General features: G+C 39.9%; 3 protein-coding genes and 1 non-coding gene across 4 annotated transcripts; 1 reads left to right on the forward strand and 3 right to left on the reverse strand.

Annotated features, from left to right (window-relative positions):
* Positions 1-8,057, reverse strand: LOC134300333 (medium-chain acyl-CoA ligase ACSF2, mitochondrial-like). The gene is made up of 16 exons (XM_062985055.1): positions 7,993-8,057; positions 6,944-7,139; positions 6,368-6,496; positions 6,098-6,151; positions 5,894-6,012; positions 5,211-5,373; positions 4,311-4,406; positions 4,027-4,178; positions 3,844-3,935; positions 3,680-3,756; positions 3,472-3,579; positions 1,398-1,549; positions 1,141-1,282; positions 932-1,042; positions 342-410; positions 1-252 (listed from the first exon to the last, which is right to left on the reverse strand). The coding sequence occupies exons 1-16, from the start codon at positions 8,055-8,057 to the stop codon at positions 202-204; spliced, it is 1,776 nt and encodes a 591-aa protein (XP_062841125.1). The 3' UTR covers positions 1-201.
* Positions 2,032-2,150, reverse strand: LOC134300426 (5S ribosomal RNA). Its single transcript, XR_010007351.1, has one exon. It is a non-coding gene; the product is annotated as a 5S ribosomal RNA (ribosomal RNA).
* Positions 8,058-9,743: 1,686 nt separating the features above from the next.
* slc16a5b (solute carrier family 16 member 5b) lies at positions 9,744-16,029 on the reverse strand. Its single transcript, XM_063019066.1, has 4 exons — positions 15,527-16,029; positions 13,542-13,685; positions 11,905-12,768; positions 9,744-10,542 (listed from the first exon to the last, which is right to left on the reverse strand). Exons 1-4 carry the CDS (start codon positions 16,017-16,019, stop codon positions 10,283-10,285), a joined length of 1,761 nt encoding a protein of 586 aa, XP_062875136.1. The 5' UTR covers positions 16,020-16,029; the 3' UTR covers positions 9,744-10,282.
* Positions 16,030-23,125: 7,096 nt separating this feature from the next.
* Positions 23,126-26,921, forward strand: atp5pd (ATP synthase peripheral stalk subunit d). Its single transcript, XM_063018823.1, has 6 exons — positions 23,126-23,206; positions 24,094-24,225; positions 25,222-25,318; positions 25,398-25,469; positions 25,812-25,874; positions 26,626-26,921. Exons 2-6 carry the CDS (start codon positions 24,104-24,106, stop codon positions 26,755-26,757), a joined length of 486 nt encoding a protein of 161 aa, XP_062874893.1. The 5' UTR covers positions 23,126-23,206; positions 24,094-24,103; the 3' UTR covers positions 26,758-26,921.
* The last annotated feature ends 583 nt before the right edge of the window (positions 26,922-27,504 follow it).

Genomic DNA, 27,504 nt, shown 5'->3' on the forward strand with positions numbered 1-27,504 from the left:
TTATTTATTTATTTCAGATTCTTTATGGCATGTTTTGAGAGAGTGAATTTTACATATTGTACAATGTTTCAAATAATATCATGATCAAACGGTTTGTCCAATAAAGTATAACACCTATTAATGAGACGTCGAGACATTCATATGTTAAACAAGTGCATAAGACTGGCAAGTGTGTAGGTTCCTCGTTTGACAATCATCACATCACAGTCCCAGCCTCTTCTCCATTTCTGCACGCAGTTTATTTTTCTGGATCTTGAAGGAAAACACAGGTATTAGTCTGTTTCTTGTCTCACTGCGCCTATTTGTGACTTTTTTGATAGTAACACTAGATAGGAATTTACCTTTCCAGAGGCAGTGAGTGGATAACTTTCTACAAACATTACGTAATGTGGGATCTTGAAGTAGGATATCTGCAATACATAAATGGGTAACCTTAAGTCAAAAAATCTTAAAAATGGGTTTTAATTTCCTTACATTTTCATAAACAGCTTTATCATGGCAGGATCCTGACCAGTTTGATCTGGGGAACTCTGGGTGCAAGGCAGGAATACCCTTGGCTGTACACCGATCTATTGCAGGGTTTTGGCTAATTCTGCCTGAGACATAGCCAATTATGTCTGTGTAGACTGGTTGATAGCACAGAAGAGCTTCAAACCAGGATCTCTGTGGTAGTGGGTTAGCTTTACTTTGGATAGAATTGTCAAATGGTGCTGTAGTCAGAGGACTCCAAGTTTTAGCTTGTTTTTGGAAAAAATTAATATGTGACTGGGTTTTAAGAGACATGCTTCCATCAAGGCAAAATCTTTTCCTGTGAAGCCCATGATTATTTTTGTAAGACGACACCAGGCAATGCTGTTATATTGACAATGTTTGTCAAATTATTTTAGCTTACTTTTTTATTGTGACCACAGTAAGAGGTCAATTCTGTTACCTGGTCTTTGCAGTACGCCTTGATTTCCTCCTCAGTGCAGTGCTCTCCCTCTGCCACCTTTATACAGGCACAAACCTGCTCCCCCATCCTCTCATCTTTCACACCAACAACCTGTGGAATTTAAGCAGAGAAAAGTTCTATAGTATCCCTTAAAATGCTGCTTTTATGCTTCTGTGTGGTGTAACAGGGCTATGACCAGCGTCATCTACCTGCACCTCTGTCACTTTTGGATGAGTGTAGAGAAAGCGCTCGACCTCAGCTGGGAAAATCTTCTCCCCTCCACGGCTAATCATATCCTTTATTCGACCCTCAATACGGCAGTACCCATTTCCATCCAGGCTGGCGGTGTCTCTGTACAGAGTGCAAAAGAAATTAAATGATGAATGTTTCATGGCCATTATTACGCGTGAGTGTTGTCAGTGACATGAAGGGTCAGATCTAAACCATGTATAATAAAAGATCTTACCCCGTCTTGTACCAGCCATCACTGGAGATACTCTCTCGTGTTTTGTCAGGCTCATCCCAGTAACCCAGCATGACACAGTAGCCTCGAATGAGTAGTTCTCCTGGCTGTCCAAGAGGAAGTGGTTTTCCAGATGATGGCTCCACCACCATTGCCTGGCAAACAGAGTGGATATCTTTGCACCTCCAGGTAAGACATTTTTCAGCCACACTTTTCAAAGGTAGAGGGTAGATAGCTAAACCTGTATAGTTTTTGGGGTTATGGAGCACTCTTGGCATGGCAGTGAAACCCACAGTTTATATACTCACAAAGGGCATTTCATTATATTTCATAGCTGTTTTTGTTTATGATCTTACCAACTGCATTTTTCCTCTTTTGTCCTGTTATGAATTTTCATAAAGTGTAAAACATGACCTTAAAATCCTAACTACTAAATGAATACATGTAGATGGTTGTGGCTAGTGGCAGAAAGTGTCTTTGGTCTAAAAAACTAAACACTCCTCAGTCAATAGTTAAAATACCAGTCCATAGTTAAAAACATTATCTGACCTCTGCTCAACACGTTGAAATAAAACTGTAACACTTAATGGAAATAAAACTGTCTATTAACCAAAAAAGCAGACCACAAATAAAAAAAAGCTTACAGCACCTGGTATTCCCAGGCGGTCTCCCATCCAAGTACTAACCAGGCCCGACCCTGCTTAGCTTCCGAGATCGGACGAGATCGGGCGTGCTCAGGGTGGTATGGCCGTAAGCGAAAGATAATGTAGAAAAGGCCCTATTTGAAGAGACAAGTTAATACTCTGGTCTTTTATTATTACGTGTCTTGAATGCAATGAGCTGGGCAAATCGATATAATGTTGTATTGATTCTCTGTGAGCTCTAATTAAATAAAGATAGGACGATCCGTTCGTTTGTTCAGATTTACGCTTTCTTACACTTTTCTAACCAGCCATGCCAGTGCAGTGCCACCTGCTGGTGAAGAGTGAAACAGCAGCGCAGGGGAGAAACTATCAAGCGAGTCGTGTCCACTTATTACACTTATTACCCTTGTCCTTTTCTGCTAATGTTTCCTTTTCTATTATTTGATTCAGATTCACTTCTGAATCACTTCTCAGCTTCTTTTTACATAATAACATGACACATATAACACGACACATAATATGACACTGTTCAGCTAGGACACTGCCTTAATGTTTGGAAAAGATGCGTTACAATTGTGATGCATTCAAAGTTTTCATATACACCTTCATCATGGTTTGTCTTGCAGGAGGTTTGTCTTTTAGCAGTCTCCTGTTTGTATATGTGAAGCACCCCATGGATTTGACTTGTGTTGTACGGATGGACATTTTTTTACTGTATGACTGTAGTAAACTGGGTGTGATTAACCACAGTGGTGCGTCGCATGTGTACTTGTTTAACAAGTAAAGCACCTCATGGAGTCTTACCTCTTCAGGTAAGTGTGCATTTGTTCCAACACAAGAGGGCGCTATTGGCAATGTTATTGTATGTATGTGTCTTTTTTTGGATGCAGTAGAACCAGTAAGTGCGATGCACTGCATTGATGTTACCAATTCAACTGCTTATAGTGATATGTTTCAAATTGGTGTAACCTATATTTTCTGAAAATTTTCACTTTTTGCCCTGTCCTAACTTTTTTATGAATGTTTGCAAACATTACATTTGAAATACTAAGTCATTTGTTTTGTAATTTTGGCAGTTAAATAAAGGTTCAAGAGAATTAAACATTACATTTTGTTTTATTGCATTTTCCAAAATCTCCCAGTTTATCTAAAAATGAGGTATTTTAGCTTGGTATTTTATCATTAAGTTATAGTTTTTCTGTGTGATTTGTGTAACCCTATCAAGATGCTACTGTGTCAGCTTTACCTGTAGATAATAGTCCACCATCCAATAATATCTGGTAAACTGTGGTCCCTTTCCAGTGACAGATTAGGGTTGACAAAATGTGCATAAAAAAGATGTTATTTTTCCTGTTTGAATGGCTGACAGGTACAGTACATATACCTAATATATTGGCAACTTAATGTGCTTAGGAAAGGAGAAAACACCAAACCTCTGTGTGGTTCATGATGCACCCAACACTGTTAGTCTTGAGCTCTAGCCTGTCTAACGGAAAGCCAAGAAATGTGATTGGGCTGTTCTCTGTGCTGCCATAAGCCACCTGAGATTTGAGACAGAGAAATGAGAACAAGGTTGGCATGGAAACAGATTTCAATCGTACTCTATTTTATCTATCCACGACAATCCAAGCAAATTATTACCGTTAGTTCTTTAAGATTTATATTATTTATCACTTTCCGAACTACTTCAGGTGGGCATGATGATCCACCCATAATACCTGGCAGAATTAAAAATATGCAAGAGTATTATTTGTATGTACTAAATAAGGTTAAATTGTTACAAATGTCACAGATGGGCATTTCACCTGTCTCCAGTGAGGATAGATTATAATTTTCAAAGTTCGGCTGACTCAGCAAGTCAATGTACATTGTAGGAGTGCCATAGATAACTGTGCATCTGAAAGAAGTAATATTATTATTTAATAATTACTTAATAATACTATTATATACAATGAAATGCACTTGAATATTTGTAATTTATATTGTACTTTTCTTTCTGAATAGCCTCCAAGTTTGCCAGTCCATCATATGAAGTTGACGGAAAGACCAAGGTGATGCCATGAACTGCCATGCACATTCCACCCAAAACAGAGCCGAAGCAGTGGTACATTGGCACAGGAATACACACGCGCACATTCGCCTGGGAGAACACAGTCAGAGGTCATTTAATGTCCTTAAAGACACACATGTATATGTCTTTATTTTGGGCTGATTTTGAAAACAGTGTAAATCAGTAATAGTAGGTGTTTTTTGACACACTGGGAAATCTTACTCTCCAGCTGTAACCCATGCGGAGCCCGACAAAGTATGCATTGTTTACGATGTTGTGGTGAGACAGAGTGGCTCCTTTTGGGGTCCCTGTTGTGCCCTGTAAAGAAAGAATAATCACACACCCTCTCAATCAGACCTATTAATTATGCCAACTTACCTTATCAACATTGATATACAACAATACATTGTTTGTGAGTGGTTTATGGTTTTAGAGTAGGCAATGTAGTTGACAAATGTAGAGTGGCTGCAAATCTTAAAGGGTTCTAATTTTCATTTGAACTTAAATTCTGTTAAATGTGTCAAGTATATGACCCACCACTAAGACCTATTGTTGATATGTTAATGTATGATTAATAAGCATGATTCTGTAACGTCTGATTCCAAAACAACCATGATGCAGTGCAAGAGCGCAACTAGATTATACATCATCCTCGCTTCAAACGTTCCACACAGCATAATTTTCTCTTTACTCCATCAATACCCAAGAGATGATCTCCAGGTGAACAAGGTTTAACAGAAGTAAACAATGGGCTCAGGTGTGCAGGATGATGTTGTAGTCAAGTGCCATTTTGCATTCTAAGACAGCATCCTTGGCAACTGGGTTTTCTGCAGTTATCTGTTTTTTTTTCCAATCCATTCATTCCAAGAAAGCTTATAAATTTGCTAAAGTCACAAAAAAACTGTTTACTTTTAGAAATTCAAATAAGGATCTGAAAAAGTTATGTACACATTTAACTGACATGAGAGGAAAAATGACAGGTTTTACACCCAAAGAACAGGGTTTTGTTTTACTCCCCTGTATGGCTATGGTTAGAATATGCAAACACTAAAAGCCCCTGTGCTATCCTAAGTGATGTTCGTTTCATGCAGGTTATTGTATTAAAGTCATCAGACAACATACCGATGTGAACTGAATATTGATGGGGTCTTCAGGAGACAGAATCCTCTGTAAGCTTTTTAGTTGCTGGTGGTGCCGACTTTCAGCCGCTTGCATAACGTCGTCCACGTGTAGCATTCCTGGTTGCCTACTGTCTGTAACTATCACACTGCACAGATCTGGCAATCTAAATGTTCATAATAACAGCACCACTTACTTGTGTTAAATGTTCATTTACTTCAATACAGAAAATTGAAAGTTCAATTAAGGATATATTACAATATCAAAGACAGGATTTATGGGTCGCCATTATTAAATTGGGGTGAGACATAGACATAAAACAATATCAATAGATTTGAGTGTTTCCAGAACCACAGTGGCTTAATAACTCTAAAAAGGGAGAAGTCTGGCACAACCCTGAACCTTAACAATGTAGAGTTGGCCCATGCAAGTCAGACAGGGCAATGGTTTATCTTTGAACAGCCAAAACAACACCGTTTCGTTGGAGCAAGTCTCTAAATGTTCTTAAGTGGCCCAGCCAAAAGTTAGATTTAACACTCATTGCCATTTACTCAGAGTTTAAGCTATTAATACTTCTTTCTGAAAGTAAGCAATCACCTAATTAGCAACCACCTTTCTTTATTCCAGATTTCAATTAACACCTTTTCCCCCCACAAAAAAATCTAATGTTTCTTTATGCATTCTACCTGGAGCTTTTAATAGTCCCAGACACTGCAATATTGAGTTCTGGGCAGATCTGTCTCAGCATATCACAGAACCTCTGGCTCTTAAACTGTGTTGGACACACCACTGCGTTACACCGCACCTGTATTTCGGGAAAAACGAAGAAGTTTAAACTTTATAATAAAAGATTACAACTCATTCACCTGTTTTTAACAATAGTTTTGTACCTTTTTTAAGACAAACTCCAACTCCTGATGTTGATAAGCTGGATTCAAAGACACCTGTAAAAGTTTCTGATTAATGTCTATAATTTAAGCAACCTGTTTCATTACACTACATGGCTTCTAAATCCAAAAACATTAATATTCTCTTTAACTAACTTTAGTAAGAAATTTCCACCTCAAAGTATCTGTACCTTTACATTCAACTGCTAATGCTACGAGATTTTGCATTAATGTGATCAATTCTCATGTAATCACTTTTATTTGCATGCTTACCATAATAATGCCAGCTTTTGCTGTGGCAAACTGAAACAAAATCCATTCGTAAGTGTTTGGGCCCCACACACCAAGCCTGTCACCCTTCATCAGGCCAATAGCAAGAAGACCTGCAGCCAACTGGTCCACCTAAAGAAAAGATGATTTCCAGAAATGCTTGCCTTTGTGATGTCTAGATGCTGATGTTAAACATATGTTTAAATATTTAATCAGATGCAAAAACTAGAGCTTATTTATTTAACTAATGCACTGATTGCAGAGGGCCTTGCATCCAATAATCGACAAAATACTTTAGAAACATGGCAGAACATCAAGTCTTAATTGATTCTCTTTCTATATTCCTTCCTCATTTATTCTTATCACATGCATATTCTTGATACAAACAAAACATCACAATTTACTTTTATTACTTATCTCTCCTTCTTTGGACCTTTGCAGTATAATTCCCCAGACTGTTTACTATGTAAAATCCTTTTAAACCTATCCAACTAAATTAGTTAAGATGCACTAAATGAATTGTTCCCCTTCATAGAGAAAAAGAAGTATATTACAGTAAACCACATAAAAAAAACCTACATCCTGCTGAAACTGAGAGAATGTTTTTCGGACACCATCTTGAAGAAAGACCAAAGCCTCACGGTCAGGCCAATTATTTACTGCTGTCTGTAAACTTTGTCCAACAGTCAAGGAGAGAAGCGACACAGCCGTGGTGCCCTGGACATAACTGGACGTCATTGTAGGACTACAGGGCAGACTGTCAGCGTGACACCATCTGTGGTAGAGAAGAAAAATGCATGTAACTATATATTATGTTATGTGAGAAGAGATTGGAGGTTATCCGGACGGACCAGAGAACCTCAATAAGAAAAAAACAACATAGCAAACATGATCCATCCCATCAGTAGCACCTGGAATGCAAAAATGCCTAAAATATGCTTCCATTGTGTCCTACAGTGTTGCTGTTAGCACTGACTTCTGAGTTAAAGGTCATGAATTCAGGTTGTAATGAACAAGTAAAGATGCTCTTGTCAGTGGTATTAGAGGCTACATGAATATACAACTGCTGGTAGTCTTCAGTTTTGCATAACTTTATCAAGCTTCGATGCTGCACATTTTGCAGTTAGAGCACCGAGGGTTGTTTGGTTTATGACAAAACCCACTGAAAGGTAAAGCAGTCAAACACCCGCCCCACAGCAGAAGTAAAAAGCCAATGATGTGGCAAAATTCTTGGGGTGACATCTGAGGTGGCGAATCATATTAAAGGCGCCACCCCAGCAACCCCTTTAAAACTGCACATAAATGGTATGCAATAATTATTTAATGAAAAAGAGGACCAAAATATATTTAAACCCAAATAATACACCTTATGTATTTCTATTGGAAATCCAGCATTGAATAGTACGTTCAGAAATGATTAAAAGCATCAGATAAAAATAAAATAAAGCCTTACCTGCAGTTCTGTGCAATGTTTTCACTCACCTGGGTTGGAAAATAAGCTTTAAATTTTTTGCTGTAAAATCCTAAGTATTTGAACAGTTTCATAACCTAACAGGGTGTCACTGATTAATAGAACATATGCTACACTTTTACAGACTCTATTTATTGTCTATAGGCTTCCTCTGAACTTTAGTATCTGGGCGTCTTTCCATGTATCCAACTCGGTCACCAGAGACAACTCCTCCCAAGACATCTGAGCCTAATCCTTGCTACTATGTAGGTAAAACCTTATTACTTATTGCCTGCCCAGCTAAACAAGAAACTGCACAGTCATGAGGGAAGATGTTTTATAAAGATGGGCTGCCAACTTAATCTAAAGTACATCAATATGCTGTTGTTACAGGTGCTAAATTATCAAACCCCCCAAAGCAGGGAAGCAGTGTAATCAGTAATCTCATGTCATACTGACCAGGTTTGACCAAAGCCTTTGGAACATAGCACTTATAGTTCGCCATCTGAACCTTTAGAAATGCCCTTAAATGGAAGAAATGCATTGAAATGCATTTATAAAACCTACGGAATATAAACATGCAATTCATTCTGGTAATTCTAATGCTGCATGTAGGTTAGGCATAATGCTTTTAAATCTTGAATGGCAAGTTTGCCTCAAGCAGGCCATTCATTTTAAGCTTGTTACACCTGTGGGACAATGTCTAACTTGAACAGCTGGGCTCTCGAATCTCCTCCCCCCTTTCATTTTTGTCACCACTTCATTTAGCCACTCTTTGTCATAGTAATTTGATGTAAATCATTAATAGTGAGTTTACGTTTATCAAGCCAGTTAAATGTCAGGTTTTTTTCCCCAAAACATTACACACCCTTTAAAATAGAGGTAGTAATTTATTTTTTGAGGCAATGACCTTGTACAGTATTTAAATATGTTAGATATTAATTAAGTCCCTACAATAATTAAACATTAAATGGTTATGCCTATTTTAACTGGAGGTTAATGCTTGAGATTTAGGGCTCTTGAGCAAAATCATCATGTGTGCAACTGAACTACACAAAACAATGCAGTGAATAGGTGTAATAAATGTCATAAATGATTTTGTCTTACTGGATTCTACATGTTAACACAGGTTTGAGTTAAAAGCAACTTAATTTCTATTTAAAATGTATTTGTATGGTGATTTTATAGTTGACATTGTTTTAAAGCAACTTTACATTCTAGGACCAAAAGCCCTACTGAGCAAGCCAAGGGCAACAGTGGCAAGAAAACATCCCTAAATATTACAAGGAAAGAAACCAGACTTAAAGGGGACTCATCCTCTTTGGGTGGTCTAGATGTCATATGCGCAGAGCATTCATAATTGTTACAGCATAACTAAAAGGGAGATCTAGCAGGTACCATAGCCATGAGGGCTTTTTCCGGACATTAATGCCCACCTCCTCCAGTGTCAACAAATCTGAGTGATCGAATGTGAGAGGCAGAATGGCAGCAACCCACATATCTAATCATAACAAATCTATATGACCATGAATTCCCAAGTTCTGCGCTTTTGTCTTATCACAATTACACAGCCAAACTGGCTAGTTAGTAGGGGTAGATTGCAAATTAACAGCATGTTTAAGCCAAAAAAGATTGCAGTGGGCAGTGTCATGTTGATGTCAATGACCTCGCTCAGTAAAATGTGTTTATTAATTTAATTAATTTATTGCAACTAAAACAATAGATGTCATTCAAAGAGCTAAACTCTCTATTAATTTAAATATTCTTACACATACAATTAATAATGTACTGTAAATATATAAGTGACAGACATTACACTGGTTATAGTAATGAACTGAACCAAAAAAGTTGCACTTAAATATATTTTTTTATTTAAATATAAACTTACAATTGTATAAATATGTTTAAATATGCAATTGGTCTATAAATAAAAAAGCATATTTAATTGTCAAAGTAACTAATTTAAGTTAAGTTTAAGCTTTTTATAGTGTTCTACAATTTAACAGAGTACAATACAAACATAATTCAAACAATAACAAGAGTAATATCCACACTGTCTTCAGAAACTGTAAGTAAACATACTTTCAAACACGTATTTACTAAGGCACAAACAGGGGGGGTACATTATCATCCTGGATTAAACTTTTCTTATCAGGTTAAAAACCTCCCATCACATGTGATCAGTGGGTATACTTTTGTGCTTTTTTGCTTTAACAAACCATGCCAGCAAAACCCAACTGGACCCCATGGTCAAGCATTCAGGCCTGTGATGTTCTCTTGGTGTAAACTGCACTTGCCCACTTGTCGACCATGAGCAGTGTTGTGTGCAAATACAAACTTCCAGTCCAATCTGGCAAATTGGAAATAAAGATAGAATAAAGATAGAATATGAATGGCAATGAGTGCACATGAAATATACTCTACAATACAGATAGTAGTATGTAAAAATGCCTTCTACACTGTATCGGTCAAGCATCAGTGGCACACTTAATATCTTGGACTTTAGTCCTATGTAAAGGCACTTTATGATCCCAGTCATCAGTAGCCAGACTGACTTTGGGCTTCGGAATATAACTGTTTTCAGGTGGAAATGTTTTCTTCTCATCTGAGTTACTCTGTCTGTCCAACCAGTAGAAAGACACAATGATAAAGAGGCCAGCAGTGGAGACGGACACCGTACAGAAGTAGAATACATATCTGTAATCTCCAGTGCAGTCCACCAACACCCCTGCAAGAAAAAAGGACATGACATTTAGCATGAGACAGATAATCTATAGAGTGCTTTAAACCTTTAGTGGGATAAACAGTAAATAACTTTATGAGGCGACAAATCTGTGGCTGTGATGTGGCAACTCTCTGGTGAAATCAGACCTAAGCTAATCAGACCACATTACCTATTGTCTTTTCTCATTCTTTCTTACGTCATATGGTAGTCAATATACTTTCTGACCACAGAGTGGCACTCTACACCATTTATTCATTCATTTACATCGATCAACCATAACATTAAAACCACCTCCTTGTTTCTACACCCACTGTACATTTTATCAGCTTCACTTACCATATAGAAGCACTTTGTAGTTCTACAATTACTGACTGTAGTCCATCTGTTTCTCTGCATGCTTTGTTAGCCTCCTTTCATGCTGTTCTTCAATGGTCAGGACTCTCTCAAGACCACTACAGAGCAGGTATTATTTAGGTGGTGGATCATTCTCAGCACTGCAGTGAAACTGACATGGTGGTGGTGTTTTAGTGTGTGTTGTGCTGGTATGAGTGGATAAGACACAGCAGCGCTGCTGGAGTTTTTAAACACCTCACTGTCCCTGCTGGACTGAGAATTGTCCAACAACCAAAAATATTTAGCCAACAGCACCCTGTGGGCAGTGTCCTTTGACCACTGATGAAGGTCTAGAAGATGACCAACTCAAACAGCAGCAATAGATGAGCGATCGTCTCTGACTTTACATCTACAATGTGGACCAACTAGGTAGGAGTGTCTAATAGAGTGGACAGTGAGTGGACACGGTATTTAAAAACTACCGATCCACTCATACCAGCACAACACACACTAACACACCACCACCATGTCAGTTTCACTGCAGTGCTGAGAATGATCCACCAACTAAATAATACCTGCTCTGTGGTGGTCCTGTGGTGGTCCTAACCATTGAAGAACATGAAAGGAGGCTAACAAAGCATGCAGAGAAACAGATGGACTACAGTCAGTAATTGTAGAACTACAAAGTGCTTCTATATGGTAAGTGGAGCTGATAAAATGGACTGTGAGTGTAGAAACAAGGAGGTGGTTTTAATGTTATGGCTGATCGATGTATGTATTTACTTTCACAAACTACTTTATCCTGGACGCTGCTGTGGTGGGTTCCAAAATGGACATGGTTCAAATTTACTATGGTTGATGAAGCTTATCTAACCTCAACGCTAAATCACACAGCTAATGCAGTTTAATAATTAAAACAAATGCAGAGTACAAATAAGACAAACAAAAGCACATTTCTTAACAGTAAATAAGAATACAAAGCTTTGACAATTCATTAGCAAATGTACACAAGTCACAAGGGACATTAATTACCTGCCAGTGGTGGACCCAACAGGAGGGCAAAGCTCTCTATGATGGTAAGGAGGCCCAGAGCTGATTGGAAGCGGCTCATCTCCACCGTCTCCATTAGCACAGTGAAGAGCAGCGAGCCCACGATGCTCATAGATATACCATACACCACTACATAGGCTAGAAGTGTGTGAAAGCTAGTGTCTGCACCACATACACAATTGCTCAGCCCATTGACCAAAAGAGCACCAGCAAACACGTAGACGAACCGACAGTTTCCACTAATACACTTTAGTCCGAAGAGCATTGCAGCTGTTGGCCTAATGGCAACATTGACCAGACCCAGAACAGCCATAAGAAGAGCAGCAAGCTCCTGATCTATTCCGTGCACTGTGGCATGGGGCACCAAGTAGACCAGCGGTACCAAAAAGCCCAGCATCATCCATGACACACCCAGGACGTAGGCACGGAAGCGTAAGTGGGTTCGCATTAAATCGAAAGCCAGGTGTCTGCACAGGAAGGGCGCAGCTCTTGACAGTGAACGCTGCAGACGTTCCTTCCAGCCCTCTTGCTTTCGTTGAACATGGAGACCATTGGTTTCAGGCACTGGAGTAATCGGATGAAATGATATTTCCTTTGCCTTAAATTCGGTCCCCAAAGGCCTCATAACGGCCCCACACACACAGCAGTTCAGCACTACGCCACCCAGCACCAGAAAGCTGCCTCGCCAGCCAAACTGACCTAACAGATAGTTAGACAATAAGGGCAAAATGGTCAAGCCCAGCGCAGTTCCTGTGGATGAAAGAGCACTGGCAAAGGCACGGCGGCGTACAAAGTAGTGGCCAACCATGGTGACAGCTGGCTGAAAGCTTAAGCAGAATCCCAGTCCTGTTGGGTGAAAGAAAAGTACAGAAATTAATTGCAAAAACACTAAGGCATAACAAGTGCTTTAAAAATAGTTACAAATATCCAGCCAACAGCGCCCTGTGGGCAGCGTCCTGTGACCACTGATGAAGGTCTAGAAGATGACCGACTCAAACAGCAGCAATAGATGAGTGATCGTCTCTGACTTTACATCTACAAGGTGGACCAACTAGGTAGAAGTGTCAAATAGAGTGGACAGTGAGTGGACACGGTATTTAAAAACTCCAGCAGCGCTGCTGTGTCTGATCTACTCATACCAGCACAACACACACTAACACACCACCACCTCGTCATTCTCACTGCAATGCTGAGAATGATCAACCACCCAAATAATACCTGCTCTGTGGTGGTCCTGTGGGGTCCTGACCATTGAAGAACAGGGTGAAAGCAAGCTAAGTATGTAGAGAAACAGATGGACTGCAGTCAGTAATTGTAGAACTACAAAGTGCTTCTATATGGGAAGTGAGGTGGTTTTAATGTTATGCCTAATCGGTGTATATTAGCAACATCATTGTCCACAGTGTCCACAGTAACAATATGCTGTTTGTAATATTTATCTATTTATATTTATTGTTATTTATTTATTATTATTTGTCTGTTTTTATCACCGCTTGAGCCTGGTCGGGAGCATGGTGGGTCTGATTAATTGGGAGAAAGGCAGGAAACTTCCCACACACACACACACACACACACACACACATACACACTCACACTTAGGGTAGTAGCTCTAAACTGACCTGTGACCACTCCAGTGGCAATGTACAGGTCTACAATGGTCTGGGCAAAGGAGCTGGCAACCAATCCGAGTCCACTAAGGATCCCACCCACCATTATAGTTGTTCGACAACCGTAGCGCTCAACAAGAATGCTGCATACAGGGCCTTTAGAAAAACATGAACATTAACATGAACTCACAAACAAACCATGGCACATACAAATACCCAAACAATAACCAATAACAACAGAGCTAATTGAATTACAAATTACAGCCCTCACTCAGCGTTATCACACATGGAGATCACAATGGTCCAGAACAATTGCTAAGCATGGCTTCAGAGGATTTATAGTCTCCTAAAAATAAATAATTAAAATTGTACAAAGAGATCTTACATTCTAAGCTTTATCTCATTTTTATTTGTTTGGGGTGATGAATTGAAATAAAAAGAAATAAAATAAAAACACAAACTTTTAGAAAAAAAATTAAAAGATAAGATTCCTTTATTGATCCCCATGGGGGAAATTCGAGATCATTTAAACTACAGAAGCTCAGTGATATAAGAAAACAGTTTGGATTATGGCGGAACCCCACAATGGATTAGAGCCCAGTTTTAGCACAATCGATTGCATTTAGCTTGTAATCATTTCTCCTAATCTTCTAAAGCTGGTCACATTGCTGAAAGGAACGCTACAAAGGTTCTAAAAATGACTGAAGATCAAGAAATTGAGCAGAAATATACACAGATCAGCCATAACATTAAAACCACCTCCTTGTTTCTACACACACTGTCCATTTGATCAGCTCCACTTACCATGTAGAAGCACTTTGTAGTTCTACAATTACTGACTGTAGTTCATCTGTTTCTCTGCATGCTTTGTTAGCCCCCTTTCATGCTGTTCTTCAATGGTCAGGACTCAGGATTATTTGAGTGGTGGATCACTCTTAGCATGGCAGTGACACTGACATGGTGGTGGTGTGTTAGTGTGTGTTGTGCTGGTATGAGTGAATAAGACACAGCAGCACTGATGGAGTTTTTAAACACCTCACTGTCCCTGCTGGACTAAGAACAGTCCACCAACCAAAAATAACCAGCCAACAGCACCCTGTGGGCAGCGTCCTGTGACCACTGATGAAGGTCTAGAAGATGACCAACTCAAACAGCAGCAATAGATGAGCGATCGTCTCTGACTTTACATCTACAAGGTGGACCAAGTAGGAGTGTCTAATAGAGTGGACAGTGACGGTATTTAAAAACTCCAGCAGGGCTGCTGTGTCTGATCTACTCATACCAGCATGTCAGTGTCACTGCAATGCTGAGAGTCATCCACCACCTAAATAATACCTACTCTGTGGTGGTCCTGTGGGGGTCCTAACCATTGAAGAACAGGGTGAAAGCAGGCTACAAAAGTATGTAGAGAAACAGATGGACTACAGTCAGTAATTGTAGAACTACAAAGTGCTTCTATATGGTAAGTGGAACTGATAAAATGAACAGTGAGTGTAGAAACAAGGAGGTGGTTTTAATGTTATGGCTGATCGGTGTAAATGAACAACTGAACTGACTTCATTGCAATCTTCTCATAGTGCTGTAAAGTACAAAAAACAACACTCAAAAGTACAAAAGTAATTATTTGGGAACTTTAGACTAGATAATTGACAGCCCAATCGGCAGGCTAGTCTAGCACCTCTGGCGTGTACCAGCCTGATGGACACGAAAGTAAATTAACACTGTAAAAAGCAAGGCTGTTTCACAATACATAACTGCGACCTTTCTACACAGGTTGATATGAAGGTGACCACTGAAAGTAAATATTTGTGAAGTGAACGTTGGATAAATCTGGCACCAACATACAGTTTAAAGTGTTCTGTAAAGGTTGTAAGTTTGCTGAACACTTTGTCCTTATTAAAAATATTAAGATCTGTCAACATTCATACTTATATTCTTAAGCTCAGAGACATTTAAGATAAACTTTGCCATATTTTAATAATGAAAACTCTTCTTGCCTCCTGCATGTAGTACTGCTGTCATGATAGCTGGCACCCAGGATGTCTCGGTGTTGGTCGCCTGGAACTCCTTCTGCAAATCTGTGTAAAAGATGCCAATGCAGGAGGGAAAGGCTAGCGTCAATGCCAGGACCAGCATAGTAGCAGCCAATACAGCCCAACCCCAGCCTCCGTCCAGATGCTCACTATGACTCTGTCCCATGTGGCATTGCGCCTCTTCAGGGAGGCTGATGGACTCTTCCTCCTGATCGTCCTGTTCCTCAGATTTGGAGCTTTCTTTTTGGCCCTGTTCTGTCCTCATCTCAGAAAGACTCCATGTTTCTGAGCTTTCACTTGTTTCAGGGCTGGCTCTTCCAAAGTAGTTGACAAATTTATTGCTCTGTGTGGTCCTCGGGGTCTGGGAGACCTCCACACCCTCTGTCATTCTGCTGGTCAGAGGGGCTTCTCTTCTAGCAACTGTCAGAGGATCAGAGGAGAGAAAAAAGAAATTCATAAGTTCAGGTTGTCTATATAGGTGGTTAGATTGTGAAACCCAATGATGATGTGTAGATAAGGGCGTGACAGGCCAATGTTCAGCACACATTCAGTTCAGGTAAAGCTGTAAAATACATTTATTAATGCACTGTTTAAATAACATTTAAAATACATTTAAAATATATAGAAGTACTGTACCTTGTAACAGACATAATGTTTTAATACTGAGTGGCATTGTGGTGCAGCTAAAATGTGGTCGGAGTTTCATGTTTTACCCTTGTCTATGTTGGTTTCCTCCAGGACTCTGGTTTCCATCCACCTTTCAAAAACATGTGAAAGTAGATTGGCAGTTCAGAACTGATCCAAGGTGTGACTGACTGAATGGGTGATAGCCTGATCTGCCTTGGTGCTCTGTCCAGGAAATATTCCTTCCATGCGCCGCAAAATTAAAGGCTGTTCTAATAGTTGTTTGGTTCAAGACTAGTGACAACCGCAGTAGAAAGTGTGACGACCGAACCTCTGTTCTATTACAGTTTGTTCTGTTAACACAACTGTGTTCAGAACGAAAACAGGGCGTTATACCCATCTAGAGCTAATAAATCATTTACTAGTGTGACGATAGTCCCTTAGCATTTCTCCTATTCAGTGTTTGATAGATAAATAGATAGACATATACACAGATAGATAAATAGATACATACACTGATCAGCCATAACATTAAAACCACCTCCTTGTTTCAACACTCACTGTCCATTTTATCGGCTCCGCTTAACATATAGAATTACTGACTGTAGTCCATCTGTTTCTCTACATACTTTTTTAGCCTGCTTGCACCCTGTTCTTCAATGGTCAGGACCCCAACAGGCCTACCACAGAGCAGGTATTATTTAGGTGGTTGATCATTCTCAGCACTGCAGTGACACTGACATGGTGGTGGTGTGTTAGTGTGTGTTGTGCTGGTATGACTGCTGGAGTTTTTAAACATCGTGTCCACTCACTGTCCACTCTATTAGACACTTCTACCTAGTTGGTCCACCCTGTAGATGTAAAGTCAGAGACGATCGCTCATCTATTGCTGCTGTTTGAGTTGGTCATCTTCTAGACCTTCATCAGTGGTCACAGGACGCTGCTTACAGGGCTGGTGGTTGGTGGACTATTCTCAGTCTAGCAGTGACAGTGAGGAGTTTAAAAATCCATCAGCATTGCTGTGTCTGATCCATTCATACCAGCACAACACACACTAACACACCACCACCATGTCAGTGTCACTGCAGTGCTGAGAATCATCCACCACCTAAATAATACCTGCTCTGTAGTGGTACTGGGAGTTCTGACCATTGAAGAACAGCATGAAAGGGGGCTAACAAAGCATGCAGAGAAACAGATGGACTACAGTCAGTAATTGTAGAACTACAAAGTGCTTCTATATGGTAAGTGGAGCTGATAAATGGACAGTGATAGATAGATAGATAGATAGATAGATAGATAGATAGATAGATAGATAGATAGATAGATAGATAGATTTTGCGTTCTTTGTCTCCATCAGAACCATCTAGAACCTGTTGCACAGGCGCGCACAGACACAGGACAATCACAATCAATAGCGTCAGAAGCGCAAACGCGGACGCATCCGGTAATAAATCACTGTCTGCTTTATCTAACAAGTGTAATCACTTACCTTATGATAAAAAAGTGCTTTAAATCGCTTGGCTTTTTAATCTGTAGCGTTGTTTCCTCAGTAGAAAGTCAATCAGAGACTGCTGTGCCCTTACCTTAGCATGAAGATGCCATATGCGCTTGACATGCAGCGGGTAATGTATAAGTGGTATGGATCTGTGATGCTGGATCAGGGATCTCTCTCTCTCTCTCTCTCTCTCTCTCTCTCACTCTCTCTCTCTCACACACACACACACACACATACACATACACACACACATACACATACACACACACACACACACACACACACACACACACACGCGCGGTTAGATATGGGCGAGCTCGTGACTGCTGAGAGATGGCAATACTACATTCACTGGCTTTTGATTAGAAACACCATAGTAATACTGAGTAGGAGCCCCATTCTGGGTTTTTTTTATTAATTTATTTTCTATTAGGATTTTAACATCATGTTTTACACTTTGGTTACATTCATGACAGGAAACGGTAGTTATTTATTACACAAGGTTCATCACTTCTCAAGGTTATATCGAACACAGTCATGGACAATTTCGTGTCTCCAATTAACCTCAATTGCATGCCTGGATAAACTGTGAAGTTCGTTCCATGCTACGTACTCGCTCAGCTGCATTTGTCTCAGGCAACACTGAGGACTACAAAAGGGCCAGATATGACCTGCGTAGAGCCATCAAAGGGGCCAAGAGACAGTACACACAGAAGCTGGAGGGATATTACATCAATACGGACTCCCGGCGCATGTGGCAAGGTTTGCAACACATCACAGACTACCAGCAGAGGAACATAGATATCACAACCAGCAATCCATCACTAACCGAAGAGCTGAATGAGTTCTACGCGCGCTTTGAGGCCCTCACCATCGAACCACTGAAAGAGGTTCCAGCCACAGAGAGCACACAGGACGCTTCACTCATTGTGTCTGTGATGGAGGTGCGCAGGGCGCTTCTGAGAGTAAACCCAAGGAAGGCAACTGGTCCAGACAGCATTCCTGGACGTGCACTACAGGTTTGTTCATCAGAGTTGGCGGATGTGTTTGCAGACATATTCAACCTGTCTCTTATGCAAGCCTCTGTTCCTTCCTGCTTTAAGACCACCACCATTGTTCCACTCCCAAAGACAAACACAATAACCTGCTTGAATGACTATCGTCCCATTGCACTCACACCTATTGTAATGAAGTGCTTTGAAAGGATAGTCATGACTCGTATCCAAAAAGCCATTCCGGACACATTCGACCCCCTACAATTTGCATATCGTCAAAACAGATCCACTGATGATGCAATCTGCACAGCCATGCACACAGCCCTTTCACATCTGGAAGGCAAGGACACATATGTAAGAATGCTGTTCATCGACTACAGCTCGGCGTTCAACACAGTCATCCCACACAGGCTCACCGAGAAGCTCCACACCCTTGGACTGACACCGACCTTCTGTAACTGGATACTAGATTTTCTATCTGACCGATCTCAGTCAGTCAGGATTGGCACTCGAACATCCAGCACAAAGACCATAAACATTGGGACACCTCAAGGCTGCGTGCTGAGCCCTCTTCTGTACTCACTCTTCACACATGACTGTGTGGCCTCTTATAACACCACCAGTATTATTAAGTTTGCTGATGACACCACAGTCATTGGTCTTATTACTGGGGGGGATGAGATGGCGTACAGGAGGGAGGTAGCAGATCTTGAGGACTGGTGTCAGAACAACAATCTTTCATTAAATATCAACAAAACAAAGGAACTGATTGTGGACCCCAGGAGGAGAGGAGAACAGCATACACCGCTGTATATAGGTGGAACAGTGGTGGAGAAGGTGAAAACCTTCAAATTTCTGGGTGTGCACATCAGCGAGGATCTCACCTGGTCCTGCAACACACGCCATATTATCAAGAAGTCACAACAGAGACTGTACTTCCTAAGAAGACTAAGAAAATTTGGCATGTCAACCAAAATTCTCAGCAACTTCTACAGATGTACGGTGGAAAGTGTCCTTACCAGCTCCATCACAGTCTGGTACGGAAACTGCACTGCAGAGGACAGGAAGGAACTCCAGCGTGTAATAAAAACTGCACAAAGAATTTCTGGAACGTCCTACCCTGCACTACAGGACATTTATCAGACCAGGGTGGTCAGGAGAGTCCACAACATAATTAAGGACAGCACACACCCCCAAAACTACCTCTTTACTCCTCTGCCATCAGGCAAACGTTTCAGAAGCCTAAAGGCCAGAACAACAAGACTGACAAACAGTTTTTACCCACAAGCAGTCAGGCTTGTGAACAAACACGGACTATCACATACACAACTTAGCTCATGAACATTGTACATTCTCTACAATGCACTATTGCACATTTAAATGACTGCTGCTACTTGCACATAATGTTGCACAATTTACACTTTAAAATAACTGCTGCTGTATTTTTCTGTATTTATGCTGTATAACACTGCATAATTTCTGCACCTTATGTAACTGCTGCTATGTGCCTTTTGTACTGCCTTATTTTATTTCTATTTTTTTCCTCTGTATATAAAACGTTTTTTTATAGTTTAAATTTATATATTTTTAAAAAGTTTTTTCTAGTAATATTCTGTTAGTTTAATTTTGTTTTATGTTTAATACTTATTGATGTTTGGAGGACAAACAAAGTAAGAATTTCATTGTACAGTGTAACTGCTAGTTCTTCTGTGCACATGACAATAAAACTCTTGAATCTTGAATTTGGACTGTGGGAGGAAAACCATGCAGACACGGGGAGAACATGCAAACTCCACACAGAAAGGACCCGGACCGCCCCACCTGGGGATCGAACCCAGGACCTTCTTGCTGTGAGGCGACAGTGCTACCCACCGAGCCACCGTGCCTCCCCATTCTAGTAAAACAGCCTCAGTGATTCCACAAACTTACAGAAACATTCATTTATTTATTTATTTATTAGGATTTTAACGTCATGTTTTACACACTTTGGTTACATTCATGACAGAAACGGTAGTTACTCGTTACACAAGATTCATCAGTTCACAAGTTTAATGTCAAATACAGTCATGGAGTCATTGTGTATCTCCAATTCACCTCACTTGCATGTCTTTGGACTGTAGAAGGAAACCAGAGCTCCTGGGGGAAACCCACGCAGACACGGGGAGAACATGCAAACTCCACACAGAAAGGACCCGGACCGCTCGACCTGAGGATCGAACCCAGGACCTTCTTGCTGTGACGCGACAGTGCTACCCACCGAGCCACTGTGCCGCCCACAGAAATTTTCAGTAAAGAGCTCCACTGTATTCAGGTCTGGTGCGTAGAGAGACCAGATACATTGTCATGCAGGGGTGTTTATTTCGTTTACATTCTCATCAACTGCTTTATCATGGTCAGGGTTGCAGCAAGGCCAGTTTCACAGTGAATACCGTGGACAGGGTGACCTGACCCTTTACTGACCCCTAGGACCAGAGCTGCCCACCCCCATTATAGACAAATGGTGTAAACTTTTCAGGGATCATTTACATTTTCAGCATTTAGCAGACGCTTTTATCCAAAGCGACTTACACAATGAGCAATTGAGGGTTAAGGGCCTTGCTCAGGGACCCAACAGTGGCAACTTGGTGGTGGCGGGGCTTGAACCGGCAACCTTCTGTTTACTTGTCCAGTACCTTAACCACTGAGCTATCACTGGCCCGGTGTTGGGATCAGGGATGTTGGGTTTTTGTCGTTCTGCCTCTCCTGTCCGATCACTCAGGTTTGATGATGGTGGGGAAGGTGGGCGCTGATGTCCTGTGAAAGCCTCATGACCTTGTTACCTGCTCGCTCTACCTTTTAGTTATGCTGTAATTATTAGGGGTGCCAGAGTCTCATGCTACTTTCTGCAAAACTGACATTTCACTCTTAACAAATTCACATTTTTACTACATTTTCTGCAGTTTTACCCCAAAGTGGTTCTGATGGGAACCTGTTTACCCACCCGAGGTTGAATCCTGCCAGTCGAGACTGCTGTGCCAACAATGCTGTTCCTGCTAGATATAACAGGAACCTGGCGTATTTGCACCAAAATTCAAGAACTCATGACAGCCTTTATCAAACTTGATCATTGTGTTTTACTTGTTTTACATCACATGCTGGTTGGGATGTAAAGGTTTGGTGCAAATACAACATTTTTTGTTGATGTTAATCTCTTAAGAACACAGGAAAAAGCTTTTTATCTGAATCTGATTGAGCTTGTATGAAGCCCAGAGGAGGCGGGCTTGTCTGTACTCTAAGCCAATAACTACCCAGTTAACGTTTTATGTTACTTAATCAGCAGCATAAAAAACTTTAGAAAATTAACCTTTGACTAATTGAGTTATGTTTCCAGGCATAGCTAATATGCTTAGGCTTATGGGAACAATCATAACAGTGTCTAAACACAGAGAACTTTAAATTAGGCCTTTCTCCAGTATGAGAAACTTTGGCTATACACTGATCAGGCATAACATTATGACCACCTCCTTGTTTCTGCACACACTGTCCATTTTATCAGCTCTACTTACCATATAGAAGCACTTTGTAGTTCTACAATTACTGACTGTAGTCCATCTGTTTCTCTACATACTTTTTTAGCTTGCTTTCACCCTGTTCTTCAATGGCCAGGACCACCACAGAGCAGGTATAATTTGGGTGGTGGATCATTCTCAGCACTGCAGTGACACTGACATGGTGGTGGTGTGTTAGTGTGTGTTGTGCTGGTATGAGTGGATCAGACACAGCAGCACTGCTGGAGTTTTTAAACACCTCACTGTCCCTTCTGGACTGAGAATAGTCCACCAACCAAAAATATCCAGCCAACAGTGCCCCGTGGGCAGCGTCCTGTCACCACTGCTGAAGGTCTAGAAGATGAGCAACTCAAACAGCAGCAATAGATGAGCGATCGTCTCTGACTTTACATCTACAAAGTGGACCAACTAGGTAGGAGTGTCTAATAGAGTAGACAGTGAGTGGACATGGTATTTAAAAACTCCAGCAACACTGCTGTGCTTGATCCACTCATACCAGCACAACACACACTAACACACCACCGCCATGTCAGTGTAACTGCAGTGCTGAGAATGATCCACCACCTAAATAATACCTGCTCTGTGGTGGTCCTGGGAGAGTCCTGACCATTGAAGAACAGCATGAAAGGGGGCTAAAAATTTATGTAGAGAAACAGATGGACTACAGTCAGTAATTGTAGAACTACAACGTGCCCCTATATGATAAGTGGAGCTGATAAAATGAACAGTGAGTGTAGAAACAAGGAGGTGGTTTTAATGTTATGTCTCATCGGTGTATCTGTACTTGTTAATGGATGTTGGCGCCACCTGGTGGATGTGATGTTCAGGTGCAGGGATGCAGTTGCAGGTTCCTCCGCACGGTGGCAGTAATAATAATATCTGGAGTTCTTTTCTCTCATGAAGAATCATTGTTCTGGTTGTATTTCCGCTAGTGGCGGCCATCACCCTTCTGTCTTTGGAGCGGTTTGATCTGTGAGAAGTGAGTACAAATGCTATTTTCATTAGTAAAGAAAGAGATTATTATTTATATATGAATTCCTTATTGATGTACTTTAATGTGTGCTGATGCTTATTTGGGAGCAAGACTTGAGTTGTGTGAATTATTAGCAACATAAGCAGATTGTAATGCTGACCTTGTGCTGTGTTACTTATGACGGTCATGTCCTGTAAATTACAGTTCTTCAGTTTAGAATAATGACATTCATTAATAAAGCATTTATTTAGATACATTCATGCAATGTAAGATGATTTCTAAATCTGAATACCCTTCATTCACTGTTAGCCAGCAATATTATGTAAGTTAGCCGGCCTTCAAACTGAGGAATTATTAAAGGAAAACTTCAGCTCAGTATTATTACTATATAGTAATAAATATGTATTAATTAAATAATAATAAAATATAATGTAATGTGGTTGTGTATGTAATATTCGGTACAATGTCTGTGTTCAATGGAATTCACAATGTAATTACATTTTATGTAGGTTGTATGCAGGTCAATAAAACAAAAAACACTTCAAACTTTATAATTTAATTATATAATATAATTAATTTCTTACGTTTTATACTTAAATAGACAGAATTGCTGTACATTTGCAGGTTTAAGTAAATATGCAGTACATTTTTACATCTGTAACACTTGAGACCTCAAAGATTTTGTCAACTTTTATTAGTTTATTGAAGGTTTATTAAAAATATAAACCTTCAATAACAATGTTATTTTTAACATTGTAAGACCAAGAACTTGTTTCTAAAAACAATCAGAACATTTACCCAATGATACAAGTTGCCGTTGTTGGACTAAGCAAAAAAATTCATCCTCCTTATTTTATTTCTTACCTGCTCTTGGATTGTGTGTCCTTTGACAGACATCAAAATATGGCCGGAAGACGCGCTGCCATCAAGGCCATTGACTGGCTGGCCTTCGCTGAGAGGGTTCCCCCTAACCAGAGGGCAATTTTCAACAACCTGAAGACACGCAGTGATGCCATCTCTGCAAAGTGAGTGCCATGTCAATTCTGTGCTTGGCTTGATGAAAGCCCAACACAGTTTGAATTTATCCAGTTTAAACAAACCTTATTTATTTCTACTTACTACTACTTAGCTAAGAAGTTGCATACTTTCCTGTCACTACTCCTAATTTTTGTAAAGCCCATTTTACAAGCCCAAATTGAACTGGACTAATATAACCGTGGACCCAGGATATTTCCAGCTAATACAGGTGCTCCTCTGTAACACTATTTCAGTTCTGATTGGTCATGTCAGTGTTTTCGCTTTCTTTCTTTTTTATGTTTATTTGTCATATATATGTATACAGGTGTACAGTACAATGAAATTCTTTCTTCGTATATCCCAGCTTGTTTGGAAGCTGGGGTCAGCGCGCAGGGTCAGTCGTCGTACGGCGCCCCTGGAGCAGACAGGGTTAGGGTCTTGCTCAAGGACCCAACAGTGGCTGCATAGCAGAACCTGGATTTGAACCGCCAATCTTCTGGTTGATAGCCCAAAGCTCTACTTACTAGGCTACCACTGTCCCACTGTTTCTTGTGGTCCGATCAATTTTAGTCATTTTTTTAGATCGACATCTCTGTTTTTTGTATGTTTTTTGAAAGTTGGGAATATTCTTTTGACTGCTGTTTCTTGCTGTAGTTAGTTGTCTACATTGCATGATAGAACCTTATTGTTACTCTATTTACAAAAACAGAAGAAAGTTAGTTGTTCAGGAAAGTCCACCATACACAGTTGCTTTTTTAGCAGCAGTTAGGTAAGTCCTTTTTCTCAGACATGCCCACTTGTCTATTAAATGCACAGCCAGGCTGGTGGCACCACAGATATGCTGTGTTTACATGGACATTGTTAAGATCCATGAGAAAATGTGTTGATTGTCATTACTGGTGTGGTTGACTCTTTTCCCTCTAAAAAAAGAGGTGATTAAAAAAAACCAACAATCTCCTTAAATGGCTTCATCTAATTAATGCCTACATTATTGTTCTCTGCAGGCTTACCTCTCTGGCAGAGAAGCCAGCTCCCATCAACTGGGCCCACTACAAGACGGCGGTGGCCAAAGCAGGCATGGTGGATGAGTTTGAAAAGAAGGTAAGCTTTAATGATCCCTTAATATGTCATATTTTACAGAAATGGCATTTCTTTGCTCACTCAAACTTCTCTCTGCCAGTTTGCTGCTTTGACCGTTCCTGAGCCAGTGGACACTCAGTCTTCTAAGATTGAAGTGCAGGAACAAGAAGCTGTGAGTACTGCTTTATTCATCTTTACTCTGTCTTTACTAGTAATTAAGAATCGATCTGGTGTGAAAGCTTGTCATCATACCATTGATCAGAACAATGGCTTTCAGTTTTAATGTTGGCCTATTTATTTAAAGCATGCAAAATACGTTTAAACTTGTGAAAATACATTTCTGGCTCACATATAATTTTAGTAAGTTCAAAATCAGAGGGAATTACATGTGTAATTGAAGTAAATATGTGCATTGCAGTTGGATAAAATATATCAAAGGTTTTGCCGTTTCATTTTTACAATGGTTTAGGATTGATCAGTAGTGTAATTCTTTCATTCTTTTTTAATCTTACAGAACAAAAGCGCTGCATCTTACATTGAGGCATCCAAGTCTCGTATTGCTCAGTATGAGAAGGAGGTAAGAGTTGGACAAGTGTTTTGCAGTTTAATATTAGCCCTGAAAGTGTTGTCTGTAGTCATGTTTAAACTGCAGCTTAATAATAAATTAATGCTTAAAACGGTGGATTAATTGGTTTTATCAAATTCTTATTTATATACCTAAAATACTGCTCAAACAGGAGTGTCCAAACTTTTGCACAAGACTGTATTTCATCGCAATCCAGTCATGTCTCTTACATAGCTGTGGGTTTGAAAGCTAACGCTCGAAAAGGAAGCCCTCGATCCGAAATCAGCACCTTAAAGTTGACTGATGTTTGTTGCTTATTACATGCACTGCACAATCTTAACAAAATCTTAAAGCCTGCTTGGTTGTGGACAGTGTGTTTGTGTTTCAGCAACTTCTAATTCATGGAAGCCCATTTCAGTGATTAGTGGCTTTTCCAGACCTTGAAAAGAGACAGCTGTTCCATGTACTTTTTAATGGGTTGAATGCATTCAAACCAAACATTTATATTGATACCTAAGTTGCCAGCTATAGTCAGTCATAATGACTCACAAAAGGCAGAGGAGGCCATGGTGAAAGTTTTGTAGAACTGTTCACTGACAGCTTCATAATCTAAGTTTCTGTATTTATGTATTAGACCATGCAGATTTTCTGAAAACCCAAATTAAACGTCTTTAAAAAGATCTATTTGGTAGTTACCTTTAGGCAACATAATACATATTCCTGTTTTCCTTTCTAACTATCTTTACTGTTATGTCCTTGGCAGCTTGAAAAGTTCAAGAACATGATTCCTTTCGACCAGATGACCGTTGGAGACTTGAACGAAGTTTTCCCTGAGACAAAGCTAGACAAGGAGAAGCATCCATACTGGCCACACAAGCCCATTACTGAGCTGTAATTTATTAGAGAAATTTCATTGTTTATATATTAATAAAGCATATTAATAAAGCATTGAGTACATGATTTGATTGTATATTCCAGCCTGTAAAATTTACAGTGAAGTGAGTTTGTGAAGTTCCACAGATCTGTGCTCTGTATGTACAATAAATGGCTTAAGTTTGACTTGCTTTTTATTTATTCATTTTAAGAAAACCTAATTTGAAATTAGAAAACCTTATAAGAAATTAGAAAAACAACAGATTAGCAATAAAATCAAATTATGAACTTAGAAATGACTTTAAAATAAAATATGACATGAAATCGTTTGTGAATGAGGGGAAGTCATCTAGTGTTTGTGGCCCTTGATTCCCTACAAGAGGCTTGGGGTGTTCGGTAAAGATTGGAGTGTTCAAGTTGATTGGAAAGATGCCTGCTGGAATTGATGATATACAGTGTAGTGAAATGCCACCTGTACAAGGTCTTTTTTTTATTGATTTCTTGTTTATACTACAAATTTACTATCAGATTGAATGATTACCAGCACTTATGTTTTCTTTCTTTAACCACAGTGAGGAGCTAAAACAATGGCATTGTGCCTCAGATACTACTGGAAGCTGGAAACGCACAAGTACAGAAAGCAAATCGACCCACCATATTGACGTTTAAAGACTATCTATAAGCTAACCATGATAATAGCCATAGCAGCTGACATGGTGTTAAGAATTCAACAAACAATTTCTTTCTTTCCCTGTAATTGCGTTTTAAT

The sequence above is a fragment of the Trichomycterus rosablanca genome, chromosome 22 (assembly GCF_030014385.1).
Source record: "Trichomycterus rosablanca isolate fTriRos1 chromosome 22, fTriRos1.hap1, whole genome shotgun sequence".
Classification (NCBI taxonomy): domain Eukaryota; kingdom Metazoa; phylum Chordata; class Actinopteri; order Siluriformes; family Trichomycteridae; genus Trichomycterus; species Trichomycterus rosablanca.